The following is a 27,758-nucleotide window of genomic DNA, read 5'->3' on the forward strand; positions in this document are numbered from 1 at the left end:
AATCCTAAGAAACTCAGTCCAATACTATGTTTAACAGTATCTTAGCCTCCTCGTCTACAGAAAATGTAGCAATGTCTGTAAGTGATGTATGTTATTACCAAAAGGACAGTAGATAATCCGACATGTCTTAGTACAGACAGGATAGCCTTTACTTTCACTATTCTCTGCTAAAAGATATTGTCTGCAAGAAGTAGCAAAAAAGTGCCAGGTTGCAGTTGAGCCCGGGGCTTCATAAACCCAAGGCTTACTGGTAAGGTGCCCCAAGTTGTTGAAGTTACCAATTTACTTGATCAGATATATTTTGTAAGTACACAGTCTCAAGAAAATATGAAGCAAAAGAACTAACTGGTATAGAGAAAAAAATCCTGTATGATATATGATATAGACATTGAAGGGATTTTTCCATCATAGCAGATTGGTGGGGGCCTGATCACTCAGACACCCACTGATCAGGAGAATAGGGCTTTTACTGCTACCCAAAATAAAAAGATAGGTCCTCAATATACAAGTCCCAGAGAAACCCTTAAAACTAAAGTCACATGTTGCAGAAATGCAGATAAAAAATAGCAGAAAAAAGTGCCGAAAAAATGTTTGGCATTTTTCACTGCCTTTCCACTGAGTTTTTAATATGTACCTTCCCAACCCCATATAAGTCTAGGGGAAAAATTCAGCATTTCCACAGGCAAATTTAACATGCCGTGTCCTTCAAAAATGTGCAGATTAACTTCGCGTGTGCGCTTCACATTCAGAATTTCTCCTGTGTTTTTCTGTGTGTGGATGAAAATCACAATTAAAATTTTGCTGGACCTTTAAGGGGGCATTCACATGGAAGAATGGGAGGCTTTTTTTCCATTGATTTCAATAGGTTCCACGTGGAAAACAGAACCCATTGAAGTCAATGGGAGGGATTTTTTTTCAGTGCGGAGTCCGTGCCAGAATCAGCGCCAACTTCCTCCATGTGAATGCCCCCTAAAACACCAAGGCCATTCTCTGCATTCCAGCAACATGTGGCCTTAGCCTTATATTTTTTTTTTTTTTTTTTTTTAGCTCTCAAGAGAGCAAAAAATGCTCTAACCCAAAAAACTGCAATGGAAAAATTAAAAAAAATATATGCTTTTACAAAATATGCCTAGCCTTTAAAAGGGTGGATTGAAGACAACTCAGATGTTCCCCTCTATATAAGAGACTTGTGTTTTGGCAAACTTGATCGAGCCTTCATGACATGGACAGCCATTCATTTACATGACTACTATGTAAGGGTCCATTCACACGGAGTAACGTGCCGCGTGATGTGGCACGTATACGGCGTGTGAGACTTTGCGCACCATATACGCTCCCATTGATTTCAATAGGAGCCTGGATTGTATAAGCCGCATTATTTTGCTGCCATGATTTTGCAACACATTAATGTCGCACCCCTTTCCCAAGCAGCAAGTAACCACAACCCCCGTATTATGGGGTTAATTTTGTCAATCTATCTATACCGATCATATATATTTAGCCTTAAAAACCAAACAATTAATGGAATTTATAATGCTAGTAGAATATATATTTCCAGGCATATTATTTATAGCAGTGATGCAAACAGCAATTGAGATGTTACTTTATGGAGCACGTATCTGTTTTCCAATGGAAAGAAGCCTAGATTAAACAAGTCAGATGAGATCTATTAGATACCTAAGGCTATGAGTCAACCATATTCATCTAAACATGTATGTATTACAATGTATTCCAGTATGTTTTGTAAAGCTATTGTCTTTTCATCCTTTATTGCAGTTGAGAGCAATCAGCAGAATTTTATTGCTAGATAATAGGAGCTGTCCCGCACCATTCTAGATAATGTAGTACTGATCTGATGTGATTATTTGCTAATGCAGATACATTATTATTACACCTCTGTAAGTTGATGCAGTGTCTAGAGGGGGTTGAAGTTCAAATGCACCAAAAAAAGAAACGGTTGTGATTTTTAATCCATGAACGCCAAAATGAAAGCTGTATATTTCATAGTAATCATGGGTTTTGCATGCACTATGTGCTTCTATTGTGGCTTACATGCATAGCAAAGTGATAAGTTAAAACCTATTTAGGGAAATGACAATAGGACCCATTTATCAGGAAACACTAAAATGTACATTCATATTCTGAGAAGCAGAAAACTCGACGGCTTTTTCACTTTGAAGCACAGCATGTGATTAGGAAGCAAAATGGAAAAGCAAGGCGCTTTGTAATATTCAAAAGGGAGCCCGGCTCCTTTGCTTATTGGAACTGCTCTTAGCGCTGTGTGAAGTGTGGAAAGCTTTTGGACACTAGTTATACAATGGAAACAGAACTGAATACTGATTTATGGTCCATTTCTTCAAACTGTAACTCTATAGGGCTCTATCTTTTCTTTTAATAGGTTTGCCGCATTGAGACTTGCTATGCAAGGCAAAGTTTCAACTGTGTGCATTGAAGGCTATGCTAACATGGAGTCTCTTCAAAAAGCACTGGACTTCCAAACCTGAAGAACACAAGACTTCCGGTACAGTACATGTTATTCTGAGCAGTGATATTACTAGTGCTCTGTAGCCTGGCAGGGACAGCTGGATATGTTCAGAGAGGTGGTAGATCCCATTTAAGATAGGTATAGATCTCCTATGAATATGTCATAAAGGACTGGCACACCCCATTAAATGCATAGCTACACATACAGTAAGCTATAGTATACAAGTGTTCATAGCCACATATATTCTTAGCAATAATTAGATGTTCTATGAAAGAACTCGAGTTTGCAAAGTTTACAGTGGCGAGTCAGTAATAGGCATCACTTCATGTCACTGCTATTATTCTGCCGCTCTAATTGGGACTTCTGTCTAACCGAGACCAAAGAACAACTTTCTTATTGTCACTGTAAACAAGTAGTTATCTGGGTCATTGACACGCTGTTGTACAGTGACACAGTCTGAAGTCATTGCTGCCAACATAATCCTTATCCGTGTAGAAACCGCTGAAAACTTTGCATCAACTCAATATGGGCTTGTGTTTGCTTCAAATCCTAAAAATGCTGACCTACTAACTGTCCTATACTCTGCAGTTATAAGCCCAACCACTAGGGGATGCAATAAGTGTCTTTACCATTAGAGTGAGGTTTCGTCTTTACTTTAAAAATAAAATTAAGTTTTTGAACAATTTACACAATTCTGGAGCAGGGTCTTGCACAAAAATGTTGACTTTTTAACTTTTATGCTTGAAATCATAATGAGGTCTTATCACATTTCAGTATATGGACTCACCAAAGGATATGCCCGATTTATGATAAGGAGTGCGTCTTGTCTAAAATGACAATGTTTATCCACTGGTGGTGCAGGGATTATCAAAACTGACATGCTAAATGCTGGTCTTAGATAGTTACATAGTTGATGAGGTTGGATAAAGACATCAATCCATCAAGTCCAACCTATAACCCTACAACAATCCCCTACAGTGTTGATCCAGGGGAAGGCAAAAAAAACCCCCATGAGGCTCATGCCAATTGCCCTATTTCAGGGGAAAAAATTCCTTCCCGACTCCAATCTGGCAGTCAGTATAAAAACCCTGGCTCAATGTGTTCTTAAAATCTAGAGACCATAACCTGTTATATATTTGTGAAATCCCCCCAATGTGAACTCAGTCATTAGGTTTTAGAGATCATGAAAAGGAAGAAAAACAAAACTCTTTACAAAAATCAGGCAACATACAGCTGAAATAACCAGATTAAAGTATCAGATTTTGGACATTTTATGAAAAAACCCAAATTACTTTAAAGGAATATTATGCTTGGTAGAGACGGCAGACGAGGAAGATCCAAACACAGAAAATTCTGGAACAAAACTATATGAATGATCACTAGTCAAAAGACAAATGCATAAAATAATAATAATAATAATAATAATAATAATAATAAGGGCTCATTGACAGAATCCGCCCCCTCACAGTAGAGGTCTATGTAGACCGCTAGCTTCCTTTTTCCGTAAGCGGTATGTTCCGACTCACAGGAAAAAGAAGCAAGCTGTCCTTTCTTCAGGTGGATTCCGCGGCTGAGTCAGCCCTGGCGTCCGCCTTGCAACAGCACCCTCCGGACTAGGCTCATTCATTTGGGCCTACTCCGCAGCGGTAAGCTGCGACTGTCGGAAGCCACAACAGTCGCAGCAGGCATATTTTGGTCCTATTCTAACACGGCTTCCCGCATCAGAAATAGACCAAAATACGAGGTCCTATGCCCCATGTGAACGAGGCCTAAAAATAATAATAAATACAAATGCAAGTCATTTTCTTATCTTCATTTTTGGCTATGTAATTCTAACATCTGAATTAATATATCCTATGTTATACTATTATACGTGGATTTCAATTCTTACTTGTAAACCAGGGAGAAGGCTTCGGAACATATTGCAGGACAAGGGACCAGTTTAACCAAGATGTGTCCAAGAGCTGCTGGAAAGTGAGCTCTGGTCACCTTCTCAAAAACAGAGCTGAAGGTGTTGACATCGGCCATCTTGCTGTTGGTATCCCCTCCTCCTGTGTCTAGTATACTGCCACCATGAAGGACAAGAGCAAGGACATGTGTCTTACAGCTGTTTTGTGAGAGCACATCCTAATGGGAAAGAAGAGCAAAGAATTAGATTTTAGAGACTGTTAGGCTGTGTTCACATCTGCTTCAAAGACTACGTTGCAGATTTAGCCATATTTGATCAGAAAAACAGTAAATGCAGTGCGGTCTCCCGTTCCCTCCATCACGTTGAAGAAAAGCTTGGAGAAATCTTATGGCCCCTACTGTCAGTGTGCAATGTGCCGTGTGATGGATCTGACCCAGTTTCAGGTCTGAGCTAATAATTCAGTAGTGTTTAGCTATTCATTTTGTAATGTTTGTTCTTTTTATTTACAGATTACATTGGCAGCATGGTGGCTCAGTGGTTAGCACTGGAGTCCTGGGATCAAATCCTGCCAAGGACAACATCTGAAAGGAGTTTGTATGTTCTGCTTGGGTTTGTGTGGGTTTCCTTCCACACTCCAAAGACATACTGATAGGGAAAATAAATTGTGAGCCCTATATGGGACAGTGCCTGACAATGTCTGTAAAGCGCTGCGGAATATGATGGCGCTATACAAGTACGCATAATAAATAAATACATTGGATATTGTATAAGTATAGGTAGGTAATATCTTCGGTATTAAAAGGAGTTCCATTATGATAATTATCAGCTTTATTTTAAAGGGACAACTTTCGATAATGTTGCTATGTGTGTTTCTATGGAACCAACAGAGAAAAGGCTACAATTGAAAACCTGTTGAGGCCAAGGCAGCCAAAAAGCACCGCAAAAAACACTGCAGCGGAAACATTGTGTTTTTTCTCCTCATCGCTTTTCAGAGGTTTCCTCTGCGTACTTCCCTATTATACCTATATGGAAAACACCAGCATTTCCATAGGTAGAGTTGACATGCTGCAGATTACAAAAACGCAACCACTTTTAATACTGCAGAATTTCTGCTGCAGATTTTTTCTGCAATGTGTAGAATATACAGAATCCCATCCACTTTGTAGGTACTGTAAAGTGCTGCAGCCAAATCTCTGCATGGGGTCCTGGCCTAAAAGAAACATTTTTCCATTTTTTTATTGACCTTTGCAAATGCGCGTATTCCAAGAGTTCCACAATATTCTGCTGGGTGCTCAGTGATAGAAAGTAAGGTACATTACCTACTGGAGTTGGGTGTAGGGGAGATTGTTTAATTTCGTTTACAATACAGGAATACAAAGTGTAAGAGAATGCCCTCACCTCACTGTCTTCATGGATCTCAAAACTGCTCTGCCGTGGGCATCTGTGTTTCCTCCCATGTACTCGGTAGAGTTCTCCTATTGAAAACAAAAATAGCATAAAGTAGGGAGATATGGCTTTGTGATGACATGATCACGATACGATTTCCTCTCTCAGGCTTTTACTGACACTTTGGGTCATTTTTACAAGAACTCATTTAATCTGTAAATAAATTCTGAGAATGTGAGAGAAGAACCCTGGCTAGCTACTTAAGCACAGGAAATGAAAAAGCTCTATAAGCATGAAGTTCACGGCGGCCAGGCTAGTATCTCCATGAAGTTTTATGTTCTTGTTGTGATCAAGTATTTATGATAGACCAGAAAGGAAAGGCATTAACCATAGGATAACCTTACTTATCAAAGCCAAATACAGTTCAACAATTGACAAAACCGACATACCCTAATTCAATTTCATAAAAATGATCAGGGATGGGCACCTAGTGATGTTGATTGTGGAACCTTAAAAGGGCTCTCCAGAAAGGTAAAAACTTGTGTAAGGCTGGGCCCTACGTGGCATAAGCGCCACGGTGGAAAAAAATGGTGGCGTTTTACACTCACAGCAATGTGGATTCTAGTGAATCCCATGGCCGCTGTGTGGTAAAAGTCGTAATGCGGACACACAGCGATTTCCAAAACCGAAATGATTTTAGGAATCACAGAATGTCAATTATACCAACGAAAATGTTGGCGTTTTCCCCATAGGTAGCAGAAACAGAAAGTCAGCATAGGAAACCTCTGCAAACTTTCTGACTAAAGCGCTGTGGAACCGGGATGCGTTGTTGCCGTGGATTTTCCAACCACATGGGGCCTTAGCCTGAATGTGTTCAACATACCCACCTTTGTAAACAGCACTGCTATCCCAATCCCACCACCAGTTTCACTCAACCACGGGGTTAATTTTTGACACAGAAAGGAAGCTTCTCTCCCTTATAGTCCCTTCTCTTTCTCGGAATTCATTCTCATAAAGAAGGGAGCTGGCTTAGCTATTGTACTGAATCACACAGCCGCCCCTTTTGAGCACAATTCCATTTTGGCCGTGTGGCGAGTAAAGAAGAAAGATCCCTATTTGTGTTGGAATTAACCTGGTTGAGCAGTGAAATCAGAACATAAAGCTGCCATTATACTAAAAGGATATTAGTGCATTTACTCAATTACCATTTTAGGCCGGGGCCCCACAGGCCAGAAATGTGGGAAAAATCGCAGCGTTATACAGTACATGTAACATGTGTGGGATTCATGCAAATCCCATGCCCACTTTGCAGGAAAAACCGCAGTGCGGACACGCTACAATTTCCAAAACCGGTGCGGTTTTAGAAATCGCAGCATGTCAATTATATCTACGGAAACGCTAGCAGCTTTCCCATAGATATAATGGTAACAGAAAGTCCACGGAGGAAAACTCTGTGAACTTTCTGTTCAAAGCGCTGCAGGAAGAACCGATTTAGTGCAGGGTTTCCCGTGGGGTCTTAGCCTTAAACACATTTAAAACAAAACTTTTGCAACTAATTTTGCATAAATTAGTACAGCTAAAGATGATAAACTTTGTTTCTCAACAATATTATACCCCTTTCTTGCTTCTCTCCACCTTCTTTAATTGAAATGCTTTCTAAGTTCCATGCAATCCAGTGATGGTGTCAAACTGCCTATCACAATAGAAGTGTATGGAAAGAGGAGGAAGCGGAAGGGCCAAGTGTGAGAGAAGTAGAAGAACAGGCACAGAGAAGATGCTGGACCCATCAGTGGGTTTGTATATCACCCCAAGTACTAGTCAGCTACAGCTGTCCTCCATAACAGACTGGCTCTCATGTGCTACAGTCAGGGGAGTCAAATCTTCACTTCTCTGTGCGTGTCATAACATCATAGCTGCTAGTCTCCACCCATCAGCTCAGGGACAACTGAGAATGAGAGATAGATGCTGCAGAGGAGAAAACTGCTAAACATAAAACATACAAGTCCTACATTATACAAGAATAATAATATGCCTACCACATATGACCTGAAAGGTCATCTCAAAGGCTAGGTGAGCATTAAACAAATTTCATCTAGTAGAACAACCTTTCACCTTTTGCACCACCGAGGATCAATAACATCTAACCTTGGCCTTGGTCTATCATCTTGATGACATCATCCCTGAGAATATACTAGTATCTATCTAGCGAACAGTTCATATCTAGGATTGTGTACATAAACAATTTATTTTGTCAGATTGTTCCTTTCCACCCACAGCCGCTCAAGGTTACTATGGGTAAATAATCTTACTTTCATTGTGTAAAAGGTTTCATTCCATTCAACATACCTAAACTCTGCTAGCATCAAAAGATACAATGTAACACTTTCTCTGTATTTCAAATTAGTCATTTCTCCATTTGGCATTTTGTTTTCCAGATATGAAAATCCCCTTTAACAATTGAAGGGTGCTGAGTTTTGAGAGCATTTCAACCCCTGAAGTGAGCTACAAGTGCGGATAAACCGAGTTTGGCCTTCCCACACAATGCTGGCATTGCTAACAATCAGCGGCTCGCAACACTACAGTGAAGGAAGGTTAATTAGTGTCTGCCCCGTGGTGAATCAATACCTTAATCCATTAAATCATAATTAATGCGCTTTTCTTAACAGCAAGTTGTCGGATTCTGTATTGCCTGGAAAGTTACAGACTGAAGTGGTTGTGTTGTTTTAGTTCCCCTGACCTATATACCTTTCAAATCTTAGAACTACCGGACAAAAAGGGAACGTCTAACGCCAAAGTATCGCCAGCCACATATGAGTGCCGAACAATGAGAAACAAACAATTAAAGGAGTTTTCTCTTAAAGAAATCCTTCACTTCTCTGTTTGATCAGGCAAAACTATATTTTGCTTTGAATCATTAGAAATATTCCTGATTCTAGTTATTGTCTCTTCATAGGCTAATGGGGAGAAGTGCCATAGTTTGCTTGGGCTTAGTTTTCAGCTCTAGATTCCCACGCAAAGCATATTAATCCTCATTTGCATACTGATAAAATAATGATTTACAACAACAACAAAAAAAAGGATAGAATCACCTCTACAAGGTATTGTGTAGGATTATAACCAATATACTGCAAACAGAATTTGTTTAAAGCCAGTGGTATAGATACCGTACATACTCGAGTATAAGCTGAATTTTTCAGCACAGTTTTTGTGCTGAAAAAGTCCCCCTCTGCTTATACTCGAGTCAGAATTTTTTTAAAAATTTTTTATTTGGGGGGGGGGGTCTATGACCAGCCGCAATATCAATGTATAGAATCTCCCATAAAATAGTGGGGGGGGGAGGGGGGGGAAGAAGCTCTAACAAAAAAATAAAAAATAAAAAGTTGTAAATCCCTCCTTTCCCTAGAATACATACAAAAGTAGAAAATTACTATGAAACACATACACATTAGGTATCCCTGTGTCTGAAAGTGCCAGGTCTACTGAATATAGGGTATCTGCAGTGCTCCTGTTCCGTCGGAAAAGGGGTTAATAGGAGCACTGCAGATACCCTATATTCAGCCAGACTGAATTCCAAGTGGGGCAAAAAAAAACAGTCCTCAAGCTCAGGGAAGGGTCAGACAGACAACCAAAACACCCCCTCCCCTTCCCCTTTCCCAGCATCTATTGCACCCAAAAACTCCGACCATTTTAATTTTTGAAATTTTCCTGTAGTTGCTGCATTTCCCCACTAGGCTTATACTCGAATCAATAAGTTTTCCCAGTTTTTTGTTGTAAAATTAGGGGCCTCGGCTTATATTCAGGTCAGCTTATACTCGAGTATATACGGTAACTACATTTCATGTTGTTTGCAAAATAAAAATGTCTTTATCCACTTGTGCTGCCCCCTTTCCGAAACCCAACCATTCGGCAACATTAAAAAATGACACTAGTCTAGGTCTAGAGGTTGGATTAATTGGCTACAGCAGCCATTTTATTAACAATACAAACAAATAACCGGTCTTATCAAAGTCTATAAATTTATATAAATAACTATATTATACAAAAAAAAACCCCACCCATAACAACCCAACTAACCCTTAGAATAATTGTATGGGACAGGGGTCCTTGAAGCTACAAAGATCTGGTCTCCAATCTGTCCACCATGCAGATTGTCTCCAGCCACAAACTACAGGCTCAGGGGCACCATAAAACACAGATGGCTGCACAACCAAAACAAAAACAGCCAGACCACATGCTGTTAACTGTAGGAGAAAACTAATCGCAACGTTTCCCACTTCCTAGAATTTTAATCAACTCCAAGGACTCCCCAACCCTCCAAACATCCCTTTGTGACATAAGAGAAAAACCAATGTACCCCCAAATCATTCTAAATAAGAGTGAGCAGGCCTCCACAGCTTCCCAAGCCACAACTGACAACAGGAAGCTTTGTTGGGCTTTTAAGGGAAAGTTCATATAAGGTTTTTTCGTTAAGATTTTGAGGTCATATCCAACTCAAAATCCTGACCAAAAAGATTTGATATCAATGGGAGCTGGTCAGTTCGTTTGTTCCAACTCCCGGAAAAAGAAGCAACAGGAAGATTCGCCTCCTGAAGACACTCCCTCCCAACTAGGCGTATTCATTTGGGCCTAATCCGGAGCGGAGTGGGCAACTGGATGCTAGTGCAATGTATCGGCATCCAGTCGCAGCTACCCGTATTTTGGTCCGGAACCAGAGGCGGCCTCCGCCTCAGGTTCTGGAGCAAAAAACCCTGTGTGAACTTACCCTAACCCTTCCCCTGGTTACTCCCACCATTGCCGGCGCCCCCTCCCCTAACAACTGCTACCTCACTTCCTGCCCCATCACGCCGGCCTGCCTGTGGCACTGGGCATCGGCACGGCCTTCCTGGGCAACCTTTATAAGTTTTCTCAACTTCTTACCTAACTAGTTTCACAACATATCAAGAAGTGAAGAGAATCAGAAAAAAGCTGTATCACGTAACAATTTATTCTCAAACTAGATCATTTTTACTTTGACATATTGCAGGATTTTGACTGTCAGATGAACAATTCAGACAGTACATCATGTACTGACATTTTAGTAGCCAGTTTGATTATAGAACAATTTACTTGCCAGAAGGCCAAAAAAGAGAGATGGTTGCTCATTTAAAAAATGTCTTCTTTCTTGTCAAAAACCTTGATAAAAAGACAGTGAACTTCTCCTTCTATAAAGACGGAAGATTCAGACCCTGCCAAGAACAGGCCTGTTTCCAAAAGACATGGCATAATTCATTTTAAAAAGGGCACTGCTTTCAAAAATATATAAAAATGGATAAATGGCAGATAAAATGACTTATTGTATAAGGACCATGACCCACAAAAAATACAACTTTTCAATATATTCTTCTCTCTTGTAATTTAAAAATGGGTTTATAAATACAATTAAATTCAGCAAAGATCATCGGAATAAAAGAACTGAAACACGGGAAGGGGGGCTTTTCTGTGGCTTTGAATACATCTTTCTACTTCAAATCCGGGGACATATAGAGCAGCCAAGACAAAAGTATTTTTAATAAATGGAGTTTTCATTATTCAATGGTACATAGATGGCCGGAATTTTATGAAAAAAGATACAAAAACAGCAAATTTTAAAAAAGAACAAAAAAAAAGGTTTGTATTGAAGCTAAAAATAGAGTGAAATGCCATAATAATATGATAGAAAACCTTAGGGGTAATAAAGTCAACATGGCAGCTCCATTAGCTAAAGGATAAGAAGAGGAAGCAAAAAAAAAGGCATTGTGAGCCAAGGTCAAATGTATTCTGTTTAAAATAAAAGCAATATTCGTTAAGGTTTTAAGTATTTTTTGATTTTTCTATTGACGCTAGGTTCACACTTGTGCTTGGAATCCGTCTGCTGCCAAACCGTAAAACAGTTTGGTCCAAACAGGTTTCCAAAGGATTACACAGCGAATACCCGAATAAGTCTTTATAGACAGATTAGGCAATGAGTGTCCGTCAAAAAAAAAATGGCTATTTGTGTCTGTTTGTGTTCCATTTCTTTATTTTGAGCATATGTAGAGAGAAAAATGGATAGAAGAAACCGCTTGCCAATGTGTTCAGGGGGGTCCCCATGCAGACTCCACCGAATGGATTACCAACGCAGATGTGAACGAGGCCTGACTTGCCAAATCACATAGCAGAAAGAAGTTCCTGGTTGCTATGTAAGTCTATGAGAGCATAACATATAGGCAAAAGTAACTTTGGGCTGGTAAGTGGATGGGTAAGTCAGTCTACCGATCACATGACCAGCCAGAGGACCCGTCAAGAGACTGATCATACTCAATGACATTCTGGCTGACTGATCTCAGGGCTAAAGAGTTATTTAGTCACTTAAGAGGATCTTTACAAGGAAGACAAGCAGGTGTATAAAATGGCCTAGAAGAGAAACTGTTTGTTCGCAACAGTTTTCATTGGGTAACAGAGACAGTTTTCCTAAAAATGGTCATCCTAGCCTGTTTTTCTACTGCATATGTCTGCCATTTTGTTTTGCTTTGTTTTAAAGAATTGGTGACATTTTTTGGAGACTGCTGCTCAAATATGATTTGGATTAAAATCAAGACCATGATTTGGCTTCACCAGAAGGGACTGACTGCCATATCCCTGATGTACTATGAACATACCCCCAGAATGCATTGGTTGGTAAACACACTTGGTCTTGGTCCATGGCAGAGACCTGTCAATGAGCATTGCATATTTAGTTATATTTTGCTGTTTTAGTGTTTGGTCCTTGGCAAACAAGTGGCTTACCCCATAGTCCCTGGTTATCTCCTGGTTGAGGTCTAATTCTTTTAGTGCTTATCAAATAAGTTCTAACATTCTGTTCTGTAAAAAAATGAAAACTAGTTCTATAATTTTTGGCACTGATTTGCCTAGTATAAAAGTGTGATCAGCTGAGTAAAGGCCCACCATATGTAGTTTCCTATCTGCATGGACCTCTGCTGTCAGAGACGAGTACATGAAAAGAAAAACTGAATTGAGCAAAAGCAGTAATAGAGCCTCATATCGTGCCGCTTTTAAGAAATGTAGTTTAGATGTGAGAGCAGACTTTGAAGGAATATAGATGAAGAAACTAGTACATGTTACAGGATATGTAGTGATAGTACTATGTTTTTATAGAGATAACACATTTTTAGAGGAAATCTCAAAGGACTAAATTGCAAAAAAGGTTTGAAGACACCATAGCATATTATTAATTATTATTATTATTATTATTATTATTATTATTATTGTTTATTTATATAGCACCATTAATTCCATGGTGCTGTACATTATTATATTAATTTTTTTTTTTTTTTTTTTTTGGTAGAGTTGGAAGGGACCTCAAGGGCCATCGGGTCCAACCCCCTGCGAGTGCAGGTTTTCCTAAATCATCCCAGCTATATGTTTATCCAGATTCCGCTTGAAGATTTCCATTGATGGAGCGCCCACCACCTCCCGTGGCAGCCTATTCCACTCTCTCACTACCCTCACTGTCAGAAAGTTTTTCCTAATGTCTAATCTGTATCTCTTTCCCTTTAGTTTCATCCCATTGCTTCTTGTACTTCCTTGTGCTAATGAGAATAGGGTAGATCCCTCTGCACTGTGACTACCTTTCAGATATTTGTAGACTGCTATTAAATCTCCCCTCAGCCTTCTCTTCTGCAAACTAAACAATCCCCGTTCTTTTAGCTGCTCCCCATAGGACATGGTTTGCAGACCTTCCACCATTTTGGTTGCTCTTCTCTGGACTTGCTCCAATATATCGATGTCTTTCTTGAATTGAGGCGCCCAGAACTGTACACAGTATTCCAGGTGTGGTCTGACCAGGGAAGAGTACAGCGGAATAATGACCTCTCTTGATCTAGATTCAATGCTTGTCTCAATACATCCCAGAATTTTATTCGCCTTTTTTGCAGCAGCACCGCACTGTTGGCTCATGTTGAATTTGTGATCTACTATTATGCCCAAGTCCTTTTCCCCTATGCTATCACTTAGTTCTATTCCTCCCATACTATATATGTTTTTTACATTTCTGTTACCCAGATGTAGAACTTTGCATTTGTCCCTGTTAAATACCATTTTGTTCGCCTCAGCCCATTGTTCCAGTGTGTCTAAGTCCTTTTGAATACACTCTCTCTCCTCTCTAGTGTTGGCTATTCCTCCTATCTTCGTATCATCTGCATATTTTATGAGTTCCCCAATAATTCCATCGTCCAGATCATTTATAAAGATATTAAAAAGTACTGGGCCCAGAACAGAGCCCTGCGGCACCCCGCTTTTGACTTTCTTCCAGTTGGATGTGTAGCCATTTAGTATTACTCGTTGTGCCCGATCATTAAGCCAGTTGTGAATCCACCTAACTGATTTTTTGTCAAAGCCATACTTAATCATTTTTTCAATAAGAAGGTTATGTGATACTTTATCAAATGCCTTACTGAAGTCAAGATATACTATGTCCACGGCATTCCCTTGGTCCAACCATTCAGTGATTTTGTTGTAGAAGGAAATCAGGTTAGTCTGACAAGATTTATTGGTCATAAAGCCGTGCTGGCTCTGGTTAATTAATGCCTTCCCATCCAGGTACCGAAGTAAATGTTCCTTGACAATTTGCTCAAAGATTTTTCCTGCTATCGAGGTCAGACTTACCGGCCTGTAATTTCCTGGATCGTCCCTTTTCCCCTTTTTGTAGATGGGGACAACATTTGCCCTTTTCCAATCTAAAGGGACCACTCCTGTTTCCCATGACTTACCGAAGATTATAGCAAGGGGTTCTGTTATTTCCTCTGCTATCTCTTTCAGGACTCTAGGGTGTAAATCATCTGGTCCTGGGGACTTGGTTTCCTGTAACTTGGCTAAGTGCTCTCTTACCAGACCTTCGCTTATAGTCAGCTTGGAGTCCTCCTTCCCCTCATCTCCATCACCATTAATGTCGATATTTCCATTAGTTTCTTGGGAGAAGACAGATACAAAATATGAATTTAGTAGCTCCACCTGCTGTTCCACCATGTTAACTGTTTCTCCTTTGTCATTCTTCAGGACTCCAATGGTCTCCTTCACTTTTCTTTTGCTTTTAACATATCCCCAAAATCCTTTTACCTTACTCTTTGCCTCTTTTGCAAGCTTCAATTCGTGTTCAGCCTTAGCTCCTTTGATGCTTGTCTTGCAGAGTCTGCAGACTGCTGTGTACTCTTCCTTAGGTATAGTTCCCATCTTCCACTTTTTGTATGTTTCCTTTTTCCTTTTTAGCATGTTATGTAATTTTTTGGTCATCCATCCTGATATTTTTAGGTGCTTCCCATTTTTCTTCCTTCTAGGTATTGTTAGTTCCTGTGCTTTAATGATTTCCCTACGGAAGATTTCCCACCCTTCATGTGCATTTTTGTGCTTAAGAATTTTGCACCATGGAATTCTGCTAACCCTTGCCTTCAGGCTCTTGAAGTCTGCCCTGCTAAAGTCGAGCCTTGAAGTCTGTGTCTTCTCAGGTCTTCTTCTTCTTGCAACCCCAAACTCAAGTATAGCATGATCGCTGAATCCCAGTGTCCCTGCTACCCATAGTCCCTCAACCATGTGCTTTTTGTTGGTTAGGACTAGGTCCAAAATGGATATTCCTCTCGTGTTTTCTTCTACTAGCTGGGAAATGAAGTTGTCTGCTAGAGAGGATAAAAATTTGATGGAGCCTTTACTCTTGGCTGTGTGGGTTTCCCAATGAATGTCAGGGTAATTGAAGTCTCCCATGATCACTATTTCATGTTTCTTTGAGAGCGTGGTCATTTGCTGTGAAAAAATCTCATCCATGTCTTCTGTCTGTCCTGGTGGTCTGTAATAAACGCCTAGTATGATGTCCTTATCATTGTTTTTCCCTTGAATTACTACCCAAATAATTTCCAGTAGATTATCATTCTGTAAGACTGTAATTTCTGTGGAGATGTGTTCTTTCTTAACATACAATGCAACTCCACCCCCTCTTTTATTAGTTCTAGTCTTTTTGAATAAGTTGTATCCTTCCATCTGTATGTTCCAATCATGCATGTCGTTCCACCAGGTTTCTGTGATGCCGATGACGTCATAGTTTTCCTTGTGTATCATCAGCTCTAGTTCTCCTTGTTTGTTTCCCATGCTTTGTGCGTTTGTGTAAAAACATTTCAGATTGTGGTCTGCTGCATCCTTTTTCGTAATTTCCTTCTGAGTATCCTGTCTTGGGTCCTCTTTACCACATCTAGTAACCTTGTTTAGTATGTCTTTTAGCTGCATGTTCTTGTCTTTCTTTTTTCTTGCTTTAAATTATTACATTAATTCCATGGTGCTGTACATTTTTTATTAATTCCATGGTGCTGTACATTATTATATTAATTCCATGGTGCCGTACATTATTCTATTAATTCCATGGTGCTGTACATTATTATATTATGTCCATGGTGCTGTACATTATTATATTAATTTCATGGTGCTGTACATTATTATATTATGTCCATGGTGCTGTACATTATTGTATTAATTCCATGGTGCTGTACATTATTATATAATTCCATGGTGCTGTACATTATTATATTATGTCCATGGTGCTGTACATTATTGTATTAATTCCATGGTGCTGTACATTATTATATAATTCCATGGTGCTGTACATTATTATATTATGTCCATGGTGCTGTACATTATTGTATTAATTCCATGGTGCTGTACATTATTACATTAATTCCATGGTGATGTACATTATTATATTATGTCCATGGTGCTGTACATTATTATATTAATTTCATGGTGCTGTACATTATTATATTATGTCCATGGTGCTTTACATTATTACATTAATTTCATGGTGCTGTACATTATTATATTATGTCCATGGTGATGTACATTATTGTATTAATTCCATGGTGCTGTACATTATTACATTGATTCCATGGTGCTGTACATTATTACATTAATTCCATGGTGCTGTACACTATTGTATTAATTCTATGGTGCTGTACATTATTATATAACACCATGCGGAAAGCATGGACCCCATTATAGTCTATAGTCTATTTAACTGCACACCGCTTGCCAATGCGTTCGGTAGTCCGTTTTGGGGTCCCATGCAGACTTTCCGAACGGATCACCGACGCAGATGTGAACCAGGCCTTAGATGAAAAATCAAGAAAAAGATTTATTAAAAAATCTACAATATTAAGTTTTAAATAAATATCACTTTCCTAAATGGATGCAAAACCATTTATAAAATTTTGAGTTTTGTAACCAAGTGGCTTCTTAGATGAAGTTAGAATAGGCGATCACTAGAGATGAGCGAACACTAAAATGTTCGAGGTTCGAAATTCGATTCGAACAGCCGCTCAATGTTCGTGTGTTCGAACGGGTTTCGAACCCCATTATAGTCTATGGGGAACAGATACTCGTTAAGGGGGAAACCCAAATCCGTGTCTGGAGGGTCACCAAGTCCACTATGACACCCCAGGAAATGATGCCAACACCTCTGGAATGACACTGGGACAGCAGGGGAAGCATGTCTGGGGGCATCTAACACACCAAAGACCCTCTATTACCCCAACATCACAGCCTAACAACTACACACTTTACACACTCAATACCACCTCTCTGACAGTAGGAAAACACCTTGAAACATGTGTATTTGGCACTTGCAGTGAGGAGAGCTTGTCACCAGCAGTGAATTTGGCCCTTGTAGTAAGTTGAGGTTGGCACCAACATTTGTTTTGAAAATCAGGGTGGATTGAGCCTCTAACCAGCAGAGTTTGGGCAAATTCATGGTGGAGGGAGCCTCTAAAAACCCCAGTTTGGACCAATTCATGGTGGAGGGAGACTCTAAAAACCCCAGTTTGGACCAATTCATGGTGGAGGGAGCCTCTAAAAACCCCAGTTTGGACCAATTCATGGTGGAGGGAGCCTCTAACCAGCCCAGTTTGGGCAAATTCATGGTGGAGGGAGCCTCTAACCAGCCCAGTTTGGACCAATTAATGGTGGAGGGAGCCTCTAACCAGCCCAGTTTGGACCAATTAATGGTGGAGGGAGCCTCTAACCACCCCAGTTTGGACCAATTCATGGTGGAGGGAGCCTCTAACCAGCCCAGTTTGGACCAATTCATGGTGGAGGGAGCCTCTAAAAAACCCAGTTTGGACCAATTCATGGTGGAGGGAGCCTCTAAACAGCCCAGTTTGGGCAAATTCATGGTGGAGGGAGCCTCTAACCACCCCAGTTTGGACCAATTCATGGTGGAGGGAGCCTCTAAACAGCCAAGTTTGGACCAATTCATGGTGAAGGGAGCCTCTAAAAACCCGTTTGGACCAATTCATGGTGGACGGAGCCTCTAACCAGCCCAGTTTGGGCAAATTCATGGTGGAGGGAGCCTCTAAACAGCCCAGTTTGGGCAAATTCATGGTGGAGGGAGCCTCTAACCAGCCCAGTTTGGACCAATTCATGGTGGAGGGAGCCTCTAACCAGCCCAGTTTGGGCAAATTCATGGTGGAGGGAGCCTCTAAACAGCCCAGTTTGGGCAAATTCATGGTGGAGGGAGCCTCTAACCAGCCCAGTTTGGACCAATTAATGGTGGAGGGAGCCTCTAAACAGCCAAGTTTTGGGAAATTCATGGTGGAGGGAGCCTCTAACCAGCCCAGTTTGGACCAATTAATGGTGGAGGGAGCCTCTAACCACCCCAGTTTGGACCAATTCATGGTGGAGGGAGCCTCTAAACAGCCAAGTTTGGACCAATTCATGGTGGAGGGAGCCTCTAAAAACCCCAGTTTGGACCAATTCATGGTGGAGGGAGCCTCTAACCAGCCCAGTTTGGGCAAATTCATGGTGGAGGGAGCCTCTAAACAGCCCAGTTTGGGCAAATTCATGGTGGAGGGAGCCTCTAACCAGCCCAGTTTGGACCAATTAATGGTGGAGGGAGCCTCTAAACAGCCAAGTTTTGGGAAATTCATGGTGGAGGGAGCCTCTAACCAGCCCAGTTTGGACCAATTCATGGTGGAGGGAGCCTCTAACCAGCCCAGTTTGGACCAATTCATGGTGGAGGGAGCCTCTAAACAGCCCAGTTTGGGCAAATTCATGGTGGAGGGAGCCTCTAAAAAACCCAGTTTGGACCAATTCATGGTGGAGGGAGCCTCTAATTAGCCCAGTTTGGACCAATTAATTGTGGAGGGAGCCTCTAACCAGCCCAGTTTGGACCAATTAATGGTGGAGGGAGCCTCTAACCACCCCAGTTTGGGCAAATTCATGGTGGAGGGAGCCTCTAACCAGCCCAGTTTGGACCAATTAATGGTGGAGGGAGCCTCTAAACAGCCAAGTTTTGGGAAATTCATGGTGGAGGGAGCCTCTAACCAGCCCAGTTTGGACCAATTCATGGTGGAGGGAGCCTCTAAACAGCCCAGTTTGGGCAAATTCATGGTGGAGGGAGCCTCTAACCACCCCAGTTTGGACCAATTCATGGTGGAGGGAGCCTCTAAACAGCCAAGTTTGGACCAATTCATGGTGAAGGGAGCCTCTAACCAGCCCAGTTTGGACCAATTAATGGTGGAGGGAGCCTCTAACCACCCCAGTTTGGACCAATTCATGGTGGAGGGAGCCTCTAAACAGCCAAGTTTGGACCAATTCATGGTGGAGGGAGCCTCTAAAAACCCCAGTTTAGACCAATTCATGGTGGAGGGAGCCTCTAACCAGCCCAGTTTGGGCAAATTCATGGTGGAGGGAGCCTCTAAACAGCCCAGTTTGGGCAAATTCATGGTGGAGGGAGCCTCTAACCAGCCCAGTTTGGACCAATTCATGGTGGAGGGAGCCTCTAAACAGCCAAGTTTTGGGAAATTCATGGTGGAGGGAGCCTCTAACCAGCCCAGTTTGGACCAATTCATGGTGGAGGGAGCCTCTAACCAGCCCAGTTTGGACCAATTCATGGTGGAGGGAGCCTCTAAACAGCCCAGTTTGGGCAAATTCATGGTGGAGGGAGCCTCTAAAAAACCCAGTTTGGACCAATTCATGGTGGAGGGAGCCTCTAATTAGCCCAGTTTGGACCAATTAATTGTGGAGGGAGCCTCTAACCAGCCCAGTTTGGACCAATTAATGGTGGAGGGAGCCTCTAACCACCCCAGTTTGGGCAAATTCATGGTGGAGGGAGCCTCTAACCAGCCCAGTTTGGACCAATTAATGGTGGAGGGAGCCTCTAAACAGCCAAGTTTTGGGAAATTCATGGTGGAGGGAGCCTCTAACCAGCCCAGTTTGGACCAATTCATGGTGGAGGGAGCCTCTAACCAGCCCAGTTTGGGCAAATTCATGGTGGAGGGAGCCTCTAAACAGCCCAGTTTGGGCAAATTCATGGTGGAGGGAGCCTCTAACCAGCCCAGTTTGGACCAATTAATGGTGGAGGGAGCCTCTAACCAGCCCAGTTTGGACCAATTAATGGTGGAGGGAGCCTCTAACCTGCCCAGTTTGGACCAATTAATGGTGGAGGGAGCCTCTAACCACCCCAGTTTGGACCAATTCATGGTGGAGGGAGCCTCTAACCAGCCCAGTTTGGACCAATTCATGGTGGAGGGAGCCTCTAACCAGCCCAGTTTGGACCAATTCATGGTGGAGGGAGCCTCTAAAAAACCCAGTTTGGACCAATTCATGGTGGAGGGAGCCTCTAAACAGCCCAGTTTGGGCAAATTCATGGTGGAAGGAGCCTCTAACCAGCAGAGTTGTGGGAAAGCAGGGTGGAGGGAGCCTCTAACCAGCAGAGTTGGTGGAAATCAGGGTGGAGGGAGCCTCTAACCAGCAGAGTTGGGGGAAATCAGGGTGGAGGGAGCCTAGTATTAGCAGAATTGTGCAACGCTTATGGTGGATGAGTATGAGGATGCGGAGGAATTGGAGAGGTTGAGTACAGACATGGAGTTTCATGTTGGGGTGCTTTACACAGGTGGGCACAAAAATGACGGCTCTACCCAGTGGTGGTTCATTTTTATCAAAGTGAGCCGGTCGGCACTCTCAGCTGACAGACGGGTGCGCTTGTCAGTGATGATGCCACCGGCTGCACTGAACACCCTCTCAGATAGGACGCTGGCGGCAGGACAGGACAGCACCTCCAAGGCATATAGGGCAAGTTCAAGCCACAGGTCCAACTTCGACACCCAATACGTGTAGGGCGCAGAGGGGTCGGAGAGGACAGGGCTGTGGTCGGAAAGGTATTCCCGCAACATGCGCCTATACTTCTCACGCCTGGTGACACTAGGACCCTCCGTGGCGGCACTTTGGCGAGGGGGTGCCATCAAGGTGTCCCAGACCTTAGACAGTGTGCCCCTCGTTTGTGTGGACCGGTGAGAACTTGGTTGCCTACTGGAGGAACTGCCCTCCCTGCCGCCAACGTCACATGCTGGAAACATCTCCATCATATTCTGCACCAATTGCCTGTGGCAAGCATTGATGCGATTGGCCCTCCCCTCTACCGGAATAAAAGACGAGATGTTGTTTTTATACCGGGGGTCAAGGATAGCAAAGATCCAGTACTGGTTGTCCTCCATGATTTTGACAATACGCTTGTCGGTTGTAAAGCACCCCAACATGAACTCAGCCATGTCTGCCACAGTGTTAGTTGGCATGACTCCTCTGGCCCCACCGGAAAGTTCAATCTCCATTTCCTCCTCATCCTCCATGTCTACCCATCCGCGCTGCAACAATGGGACGATTCGAAGTTGCCCGGAAGCCTCCTGTATCACCATCACATCATCGGACAACTCTTCTTCCTCCTCCTCCTCCTCCTCCTCCTCCATTAAACGCAGTGAAGCGGACAGATGTGTGGACCTACTCTCCAGCTGTGACGGATCGGATGCTATCCCTAACTCCTCTGTGTGATCTGAGTTATCCCTGATGTCAATCAGGGATTCTCTCAGAACACACAAGAGCGGGATTGTAAGGCTCACCATCGCATCCTCAGAGCTCACCCTCCTTGTGGACTCCTCAAAGACCCGTAGGATGTCACAAAGGTCTCTCATCCATGGCCACTCATGGATGTGAAACTGAGGCAGCTGACTTTGTGGCACCCTAGGGTTTTGTAGCTGGTATTCCATCAAAGGTCTCTGCTGCTCAACCACTCTATTCAACATCTGAAACGTTGAGTTCCAGCGTGTGGGGACGTCGCACAAAAGCCGGTGTTGTGGCACATGCAGGCGTTGCTGGAGAGATTTTAAGCTAGCAGCGGCTACTGTCGACTTGCGAAAGTGGGCGCACATGCGCCGCACTTTCACCAGTAGCTCTGGAACATTGGGGTAGCTCTTTAGGAAACGTTGCACCACTAGGTTGAAGACGTGGGCCAGGCATGGAACATGTTGGAGTCCGGCAAGCTCCAGAGCTGCTACCAGGTTCCGGCCGTTATCACAAACGACCATGCCTGGGCCCAGGTGCAGCGGCTCAAACCATATTGCCGTCTCATCGAGGAGGGCATCCCTCACCTCGGAGGCAGTGTGCTGTCTGTCCCCCAAGCTGATCAGCTTCAGCACAGCCTGCTGACGTCTACCAACGCCAGTGCTGCAACGTTTCCAACTCGTAGCTGGGGTCAATCTAACAGCGGAGGAGGAGGCGGTGGCGGAGGAGGAGGCGGTGGCGGAGGAGGAGGCGGTAGAGGAGGAGGAGGAGGGGGGTGTTCTTCTCGTGTCCCTGCCAGGAATGTTAGGCGGGGAGACGAGGTACACCGGGCCAGTTTGGGAAGCAGTCCCAGCCTCAACTACATTCACCCAGTGTGCCGTCAGTGAAATGTAGCGTCCCTGTCCGCATGCACTTGTCCACGCGTCGGTGGTCAAGTGGACCTTTGTGCAAAGCGCGGAACTAAGGGCCCGCCTGATGTTGAGTGACACGTGCTGGTGCAAGGCGGGGACGGCACACCGGGAGAAGTAGTGACGGCTAGGGACGGCATAGCGAGGTGCCGCAGTTGCCATCAGGTCCAGGAAGGCGGGAGTTTCAACAAGCCGGAACGCCAACATCTCCTGGGCCAGCAGTTTAGCGATGTTGGCGTTCAAGGCTTGCGCGTGTGGGTGGTTAGCAGTGTATTTCTGCCACCGCTCCAATGTCTGAGAGATGGTGGGTTGTTGTAAAGAAACGCCTGATGGTGCCTTTGATGGTGCAGGAGAAGGAGATAAGACAGGACCAGGGGAGGATGAGGTAGAAGTCAACAAAGTGGCGGAGGCAGATGAAGTGGTGTCCTGGCTCGTCCTCTGGAGTGCATCACCAGCACAGTCAGCAGTGGCAGTGGCAGAGGCAGTGGCAGAGGCAGTGGCAGTGGCGTGAACGGCAGGCGGCCTTTGTCCTGCCGTTGCTGCCTGCCACTGATTCCAGTGCTTGGATTCCAAATGACGGCGCATTGAAGTGGTGGACAGGTTGCTCTTCTCAGAGCCCCTAATCAATTTCGAGAGGCAAATTGTGCAGACAACACTATATCTGTCCTCGGCGCATTCCTTGAAAAAACTCCACACCTTCGAGAAACGTGCCCTCGAGGTGGGAGTTTTTCGGGGCTGGGTACGAACTGGAACATCTTGGGAGATTCCGGGTGTGGCCTGGCTTCGCCTAAGCTGCTGACCTCTGCCTCTGCCTCTAGCTACCCTTTTTGGTGCTGCACCTGCCTCAACATCCACACTACTTTCCCCGCTTGACATCCCCCCTGTCCAGGTCGGGTCAGTGTCCTCATCATCCACCACTTCCTCTTCCAACTCCTGTCTCATCTCCTCCTCCCGCACAATGCGCCGGTCAACTGGATGCCCTGACGGCAACTGCGTCACATCATCGTCGATGAGGGTGGGTTGCTGGTCATCCACCACCAAATCGAACGGAGATGGAGGAGACTCTAGTGTTTGAGCATCTGGACACAGATGCTCCTCTGTTAGGTTCGTGGAATCGTGACGTGGAGAGGCAGGTTGAGGGACAATGAAAGGAGCGGAGAACAGCTCTGGGGAGCAGGGACAGTTTGGGTTATTGTTCTGTAAAGCTTCGGAATTTTGGGAGGAAGGAAGACAAGACTGTTGGGTAATAGGAGGAGAGGAGGCAGAGTCTGACTGGCTGCTGGACAATGTGCTGTAAGCGTTCTCTGACAGCCATTGCAAGACCTGTTCCTGGTTCTCGGGCCTACTAAGGTTTGTACCCTGCAGTTTAGTTAATGTGGCAAGCAACCCTGGCACTGTGGAGTGGCGCAATGCTTGCTGCCCCACAGGAGTAGGCACGGGACGCCCTGTGGCTTCACTGCTACCTTGCTCCCCAGAACCATTCCCCCGACCTCGCCCACGGCCTCGTCCACGTCCCTTTCCGGGAGCCTTGCGCATTTTGAATTCCTAGTTAGAAATTGGCACTGTATACCAGTAGTAAAAATTGTGGGTGCACGTAACCCCAATATATTCTTTGAATTCCCAGTCAGACACTGGCACTATATGGCAGTAGCAAGAAATGAGGGTATTTGTATTCCCAATATACTCTTTGAATTCCCAGTCAGACAATGGCACTGTATACCAGTAGTAAAAATTGTGGGTGCACGTAACCCCAATATATTCTTTGAATTCCCAGTCAGAAACTGGCACTATATGGCAGTAGCAAGAAATGAGGGTATTTGTATTCCCAATATACTCTTTGAATTCCCAGTCAGACAATGGCACTGTATACCAGTAGTAAAAATTGTGGGTGCACGTAACCCCAATATATTCTTTGAATTACCAGTCAGACACTGGCACTATATGGCAGTAGCAAGAAATGAGGGTATTTGTATTCCCAATATACTCTTTGAATTCCCAGTCAGACAATGGCACTGTATACCAGTAGTAAAAATTGTGGGTGCACGTAACCCCAATATATTCTTTGAATTCCCAGTCAGAAACTGGCACTATATGGCAGTAGCAAGAAATGAGGGTATTTGTATTCCCAATATACTCTTTGAATTCCCAGTCAGACAATGGCACTGTATACCAGTAGTAAAAATTGTGGGTGCACGTAACCCCAATATATTCTTTGAATTACCAGTCAGAAACTGGCACTATATGGCAGTAGCAAGAAATGAGGGTATTTATAACCCCAATATATTCTTTGAATTCCCAGTCAGACAATGGCACTGTATACCAGTAGTAAAAATTGTGGGTGCACGTAACCCCAATATATTCTTTGAATTACCAGTCAGAAACTGGCACTATATGGCAGTAGCAAGAAATGAGGGTATTTATAACCCCAATATATTCTTTGAATTCCCAGTCAGACAATGGCACTGTATACCAGTAGTAAAAATTGTGGGTGCACGTAACCCCAATATATTCTTTGAATTACCAGTCAGAAACTGGCACTATATGGCAGTAGCAAGAAATGAGGGTATTTGTATTCCCAATATACTCTTTGAATTCCCAGTCAGACAATGGCACTGTATACCAGTAGTAAAAATTGTGGGTGCACGTAACCCCAATATATTCTTTGAATTACCAGTCAGACACTGGCACTATATGGCAGTAGCAAGAAATGAGGGTATTTGTATTCCCAATATACTCTTTGAATTCCCAGTCAGACAATGGCACTGTATACCAGTAGTAAAAATTGTGGGTGCACGTAACCCCAATATATTCTTTGAATTCCCAGTCAGACAATGGCACTGTATACCAGTAGTAAAAATTGTGGGTGCACGTAACCCCAATATATTCTTTGAATTCCCAGTCAGAAACTGGCACTATATGGCAGTAGCAAGAAATGAGGGTATTTGTATTCCCAATATACTCTTTGAATTCCCAGTCAGACAATGGCACTGTATACCAGTAGTAAAAATTGTGGGTGCACGTAACCCCAATATATTCTTTGAATTCCCAGTCAGAAACTGGCACTATATGGCAGTAGCAAGAAATGAGGGTATTTGTATTCCCAATATACTCTTTGAATTCCCAGTCAGACAATGGCACTGTATACCAGTAGTAAAAATTGTGGGTGCACGTAACCCCAATATATTCTTTGAATTACCAGTCAGAAACTGGCACTATATGGCAGTAGCAAGAAATGAGGGTATTTATAACCCCAATATATTCTTTGAATTCCCAGTCAGACAATGGCACTGTATACCAGTAGTAAAAATTGTGGGTGCACGTAACCCCAATATATTCTTTGAATTACCAGTCAGAAACTGGCACTATATGGCAGTAGCAAGAAATGAGGGTATTTATAACCCCAATATATTCTTTGAATTCCCAGTCAGACAATGGCACTGTATACCAGTAGTAAAAATTGTGGGTGCACGTAACCCCAATATATTCTTTGAATTCCCAGTCAGACACTGGCACTATATGGCAGTAGCAAGAAATGAGGGTATTTGTATTCCCAATATATTCTTTGAATTCCCAGTCAGACAATGGCACTGTATACCAGTAGTAAAAATTGTGGGTGTATATAGCCCCAATTCTATTGCTAGGGGACTTGCAGGGTATTTCTGGGGTGAAGGTGGGGGGGCACACCGTTGGAACGGGTATCGGGGTATATATCGGGTATACGGGAATACACTGACAGTGTATTCCATTCAGGATCCTGGGAAAGCTGGGTTGCGGCGATTGAGCCCGTCAGTGCCACGTTACACTGACAAGCTTCTCCCTGGAATTTAGCTCTTACAAGAGCTGTTGGTTGTCTTCTCCTTCCTATCCTAGCCTGTCCCTGCCTACCCAGAATCTAAGCCCTAGCTAGCTGGACGGAAACCTCCGTCCTCGGTGAATTGCAAGCTCAGAATGACGCGAAGCTGGGCGTCGCTGTTCTTTTAAATTAGAGGTCACATGTTTTCGGCAGCCAATGGGTTTTGCCTACTTTTTTCAACGTCACCGGTGTCGTAGTTCCTGTCCCACCTACCCTGCGCTGTTATTGGAGCAAAAAAGGCGCCAGGGAAGGTGGGAGGGGAATCGAGTAATGGCGCACTTTACCACGCGGTGTTCGATTCGATTCGAACATGCCGAACAGCCTAATATCCGATCGAACATGAGTTCGATAGAACACTGTTCGCTCATCTCTACTTTTCTCCACTGTCCAAATCAATTCATCTTCTAAGCTGCTAGAGGATTTTTTTCTTTTTTGGGTTGCGTCCCAGTCTGCAATTTCCCTGACTAACCATATTCTCCAAATCTGATATATTACAAAGTACACAGTATAGATGTGTCATGATTTACTGTTGTGCGCTTTCCTCAATCAGACGTTGCAGTACATGCTGTATACACTCCACTTTTTATTATCCCACAATCAGCGATAAAAGTTCTCACTGTGTACTCTATATATAAACTCTTAAAAACAAGTTGTTTTTGTCTTACGTTCACTATGTTCAGATTTAAAGGGTTTATCCAGCATGATATATTATATATATATATATATATATATATATATATATATATATATATATATATATATATATATAAAATATATCATGCTGGATATATATATATATATATTTTATATTTGTATACATACAATGCTTGCCCAACTGCTCCCAATTGCTTCCCAATATCCCTCCTTTTGATACACGGAAGAGGAAGTAGAAAGCAGTGGAGACCTGAGAAAGCAATTGAATGTTTGCTGGGGGATTGAGAAGGGGGAGAGGGGAGTTGGGAAATTAGCATACTGCTCTCCCCCCAAAAAAAGGCTAAAATTTCTGCTGGAGCATCACATTATCTGCATTATACTTCTGTTGTATCTGATTCCATAGTGGCATTTTTCTGTACATTATTTTTGCACTCATAATTAGAGATGAGCGAGTAGTACTTGATCGAGTAGGTATTCGATCGACTACTACGGTATTTGAAATACTCGTACTCGATCGAGTACCACTCGCTGTTCGAATGTAAAAGTTCGATGCAGAACCAGCATTGATTGGCCGAATGCTATACAGTTGGCCAATCAACGCTGGTTCTTCTCCTACCTTTAGAAGTCTTCTCCATGCAGCTTCCCCACGGCGTCTTCTGGCTCTTCATTCACTCTGCCAGGCATCGGGCCTGGGCAGAGTGA

General features: G+C 43.1%; 1 protein-coding gene across 1 annotated transcript in view; it reads right to left on the reverse strand.

Moving 5' to 3' along the window:
* Positions 1–27,758, reverse strand: part of PITPNM3 (PITPNM family member 3) — a 425,437-nt gene that overhangs the window by 139,423 nt on the left and 258,256 nt on the right. Inside the window, exons 4-5 of the mRNA XM_075263884.1 lie at positions 5,793–5,869; positions 4,377–4,612 (exon numbers count right to left, since the gene is read on the reverse strand). Coding sequence (XP_075119985.1) covers positions 4,377–4,612; positions 5,793–5,869 — 313 coding nt within the window. The remainder of the gene's footprint in view (positions 1–4,376; positions 4,613–5,792; positions 5,870–27,758) is intronic.

The sequence above is a fragment of the Leptodactylus fuscus genome, chromosome 2 (assembly GCF_031893055.1).
Source record: "Leptodactylus fuscus isolate aLepFus1 chromosome 2, aLepFus1.hap2, whole genome shotgun sequence".
Taxonomy (NCBI): domain Eukaryota; kingdom Metazoa; phylum Chordata; class Amphibia; order Anura; family Leptodactylidae; genus Leptodactylus; species Leptodactylus fuscus.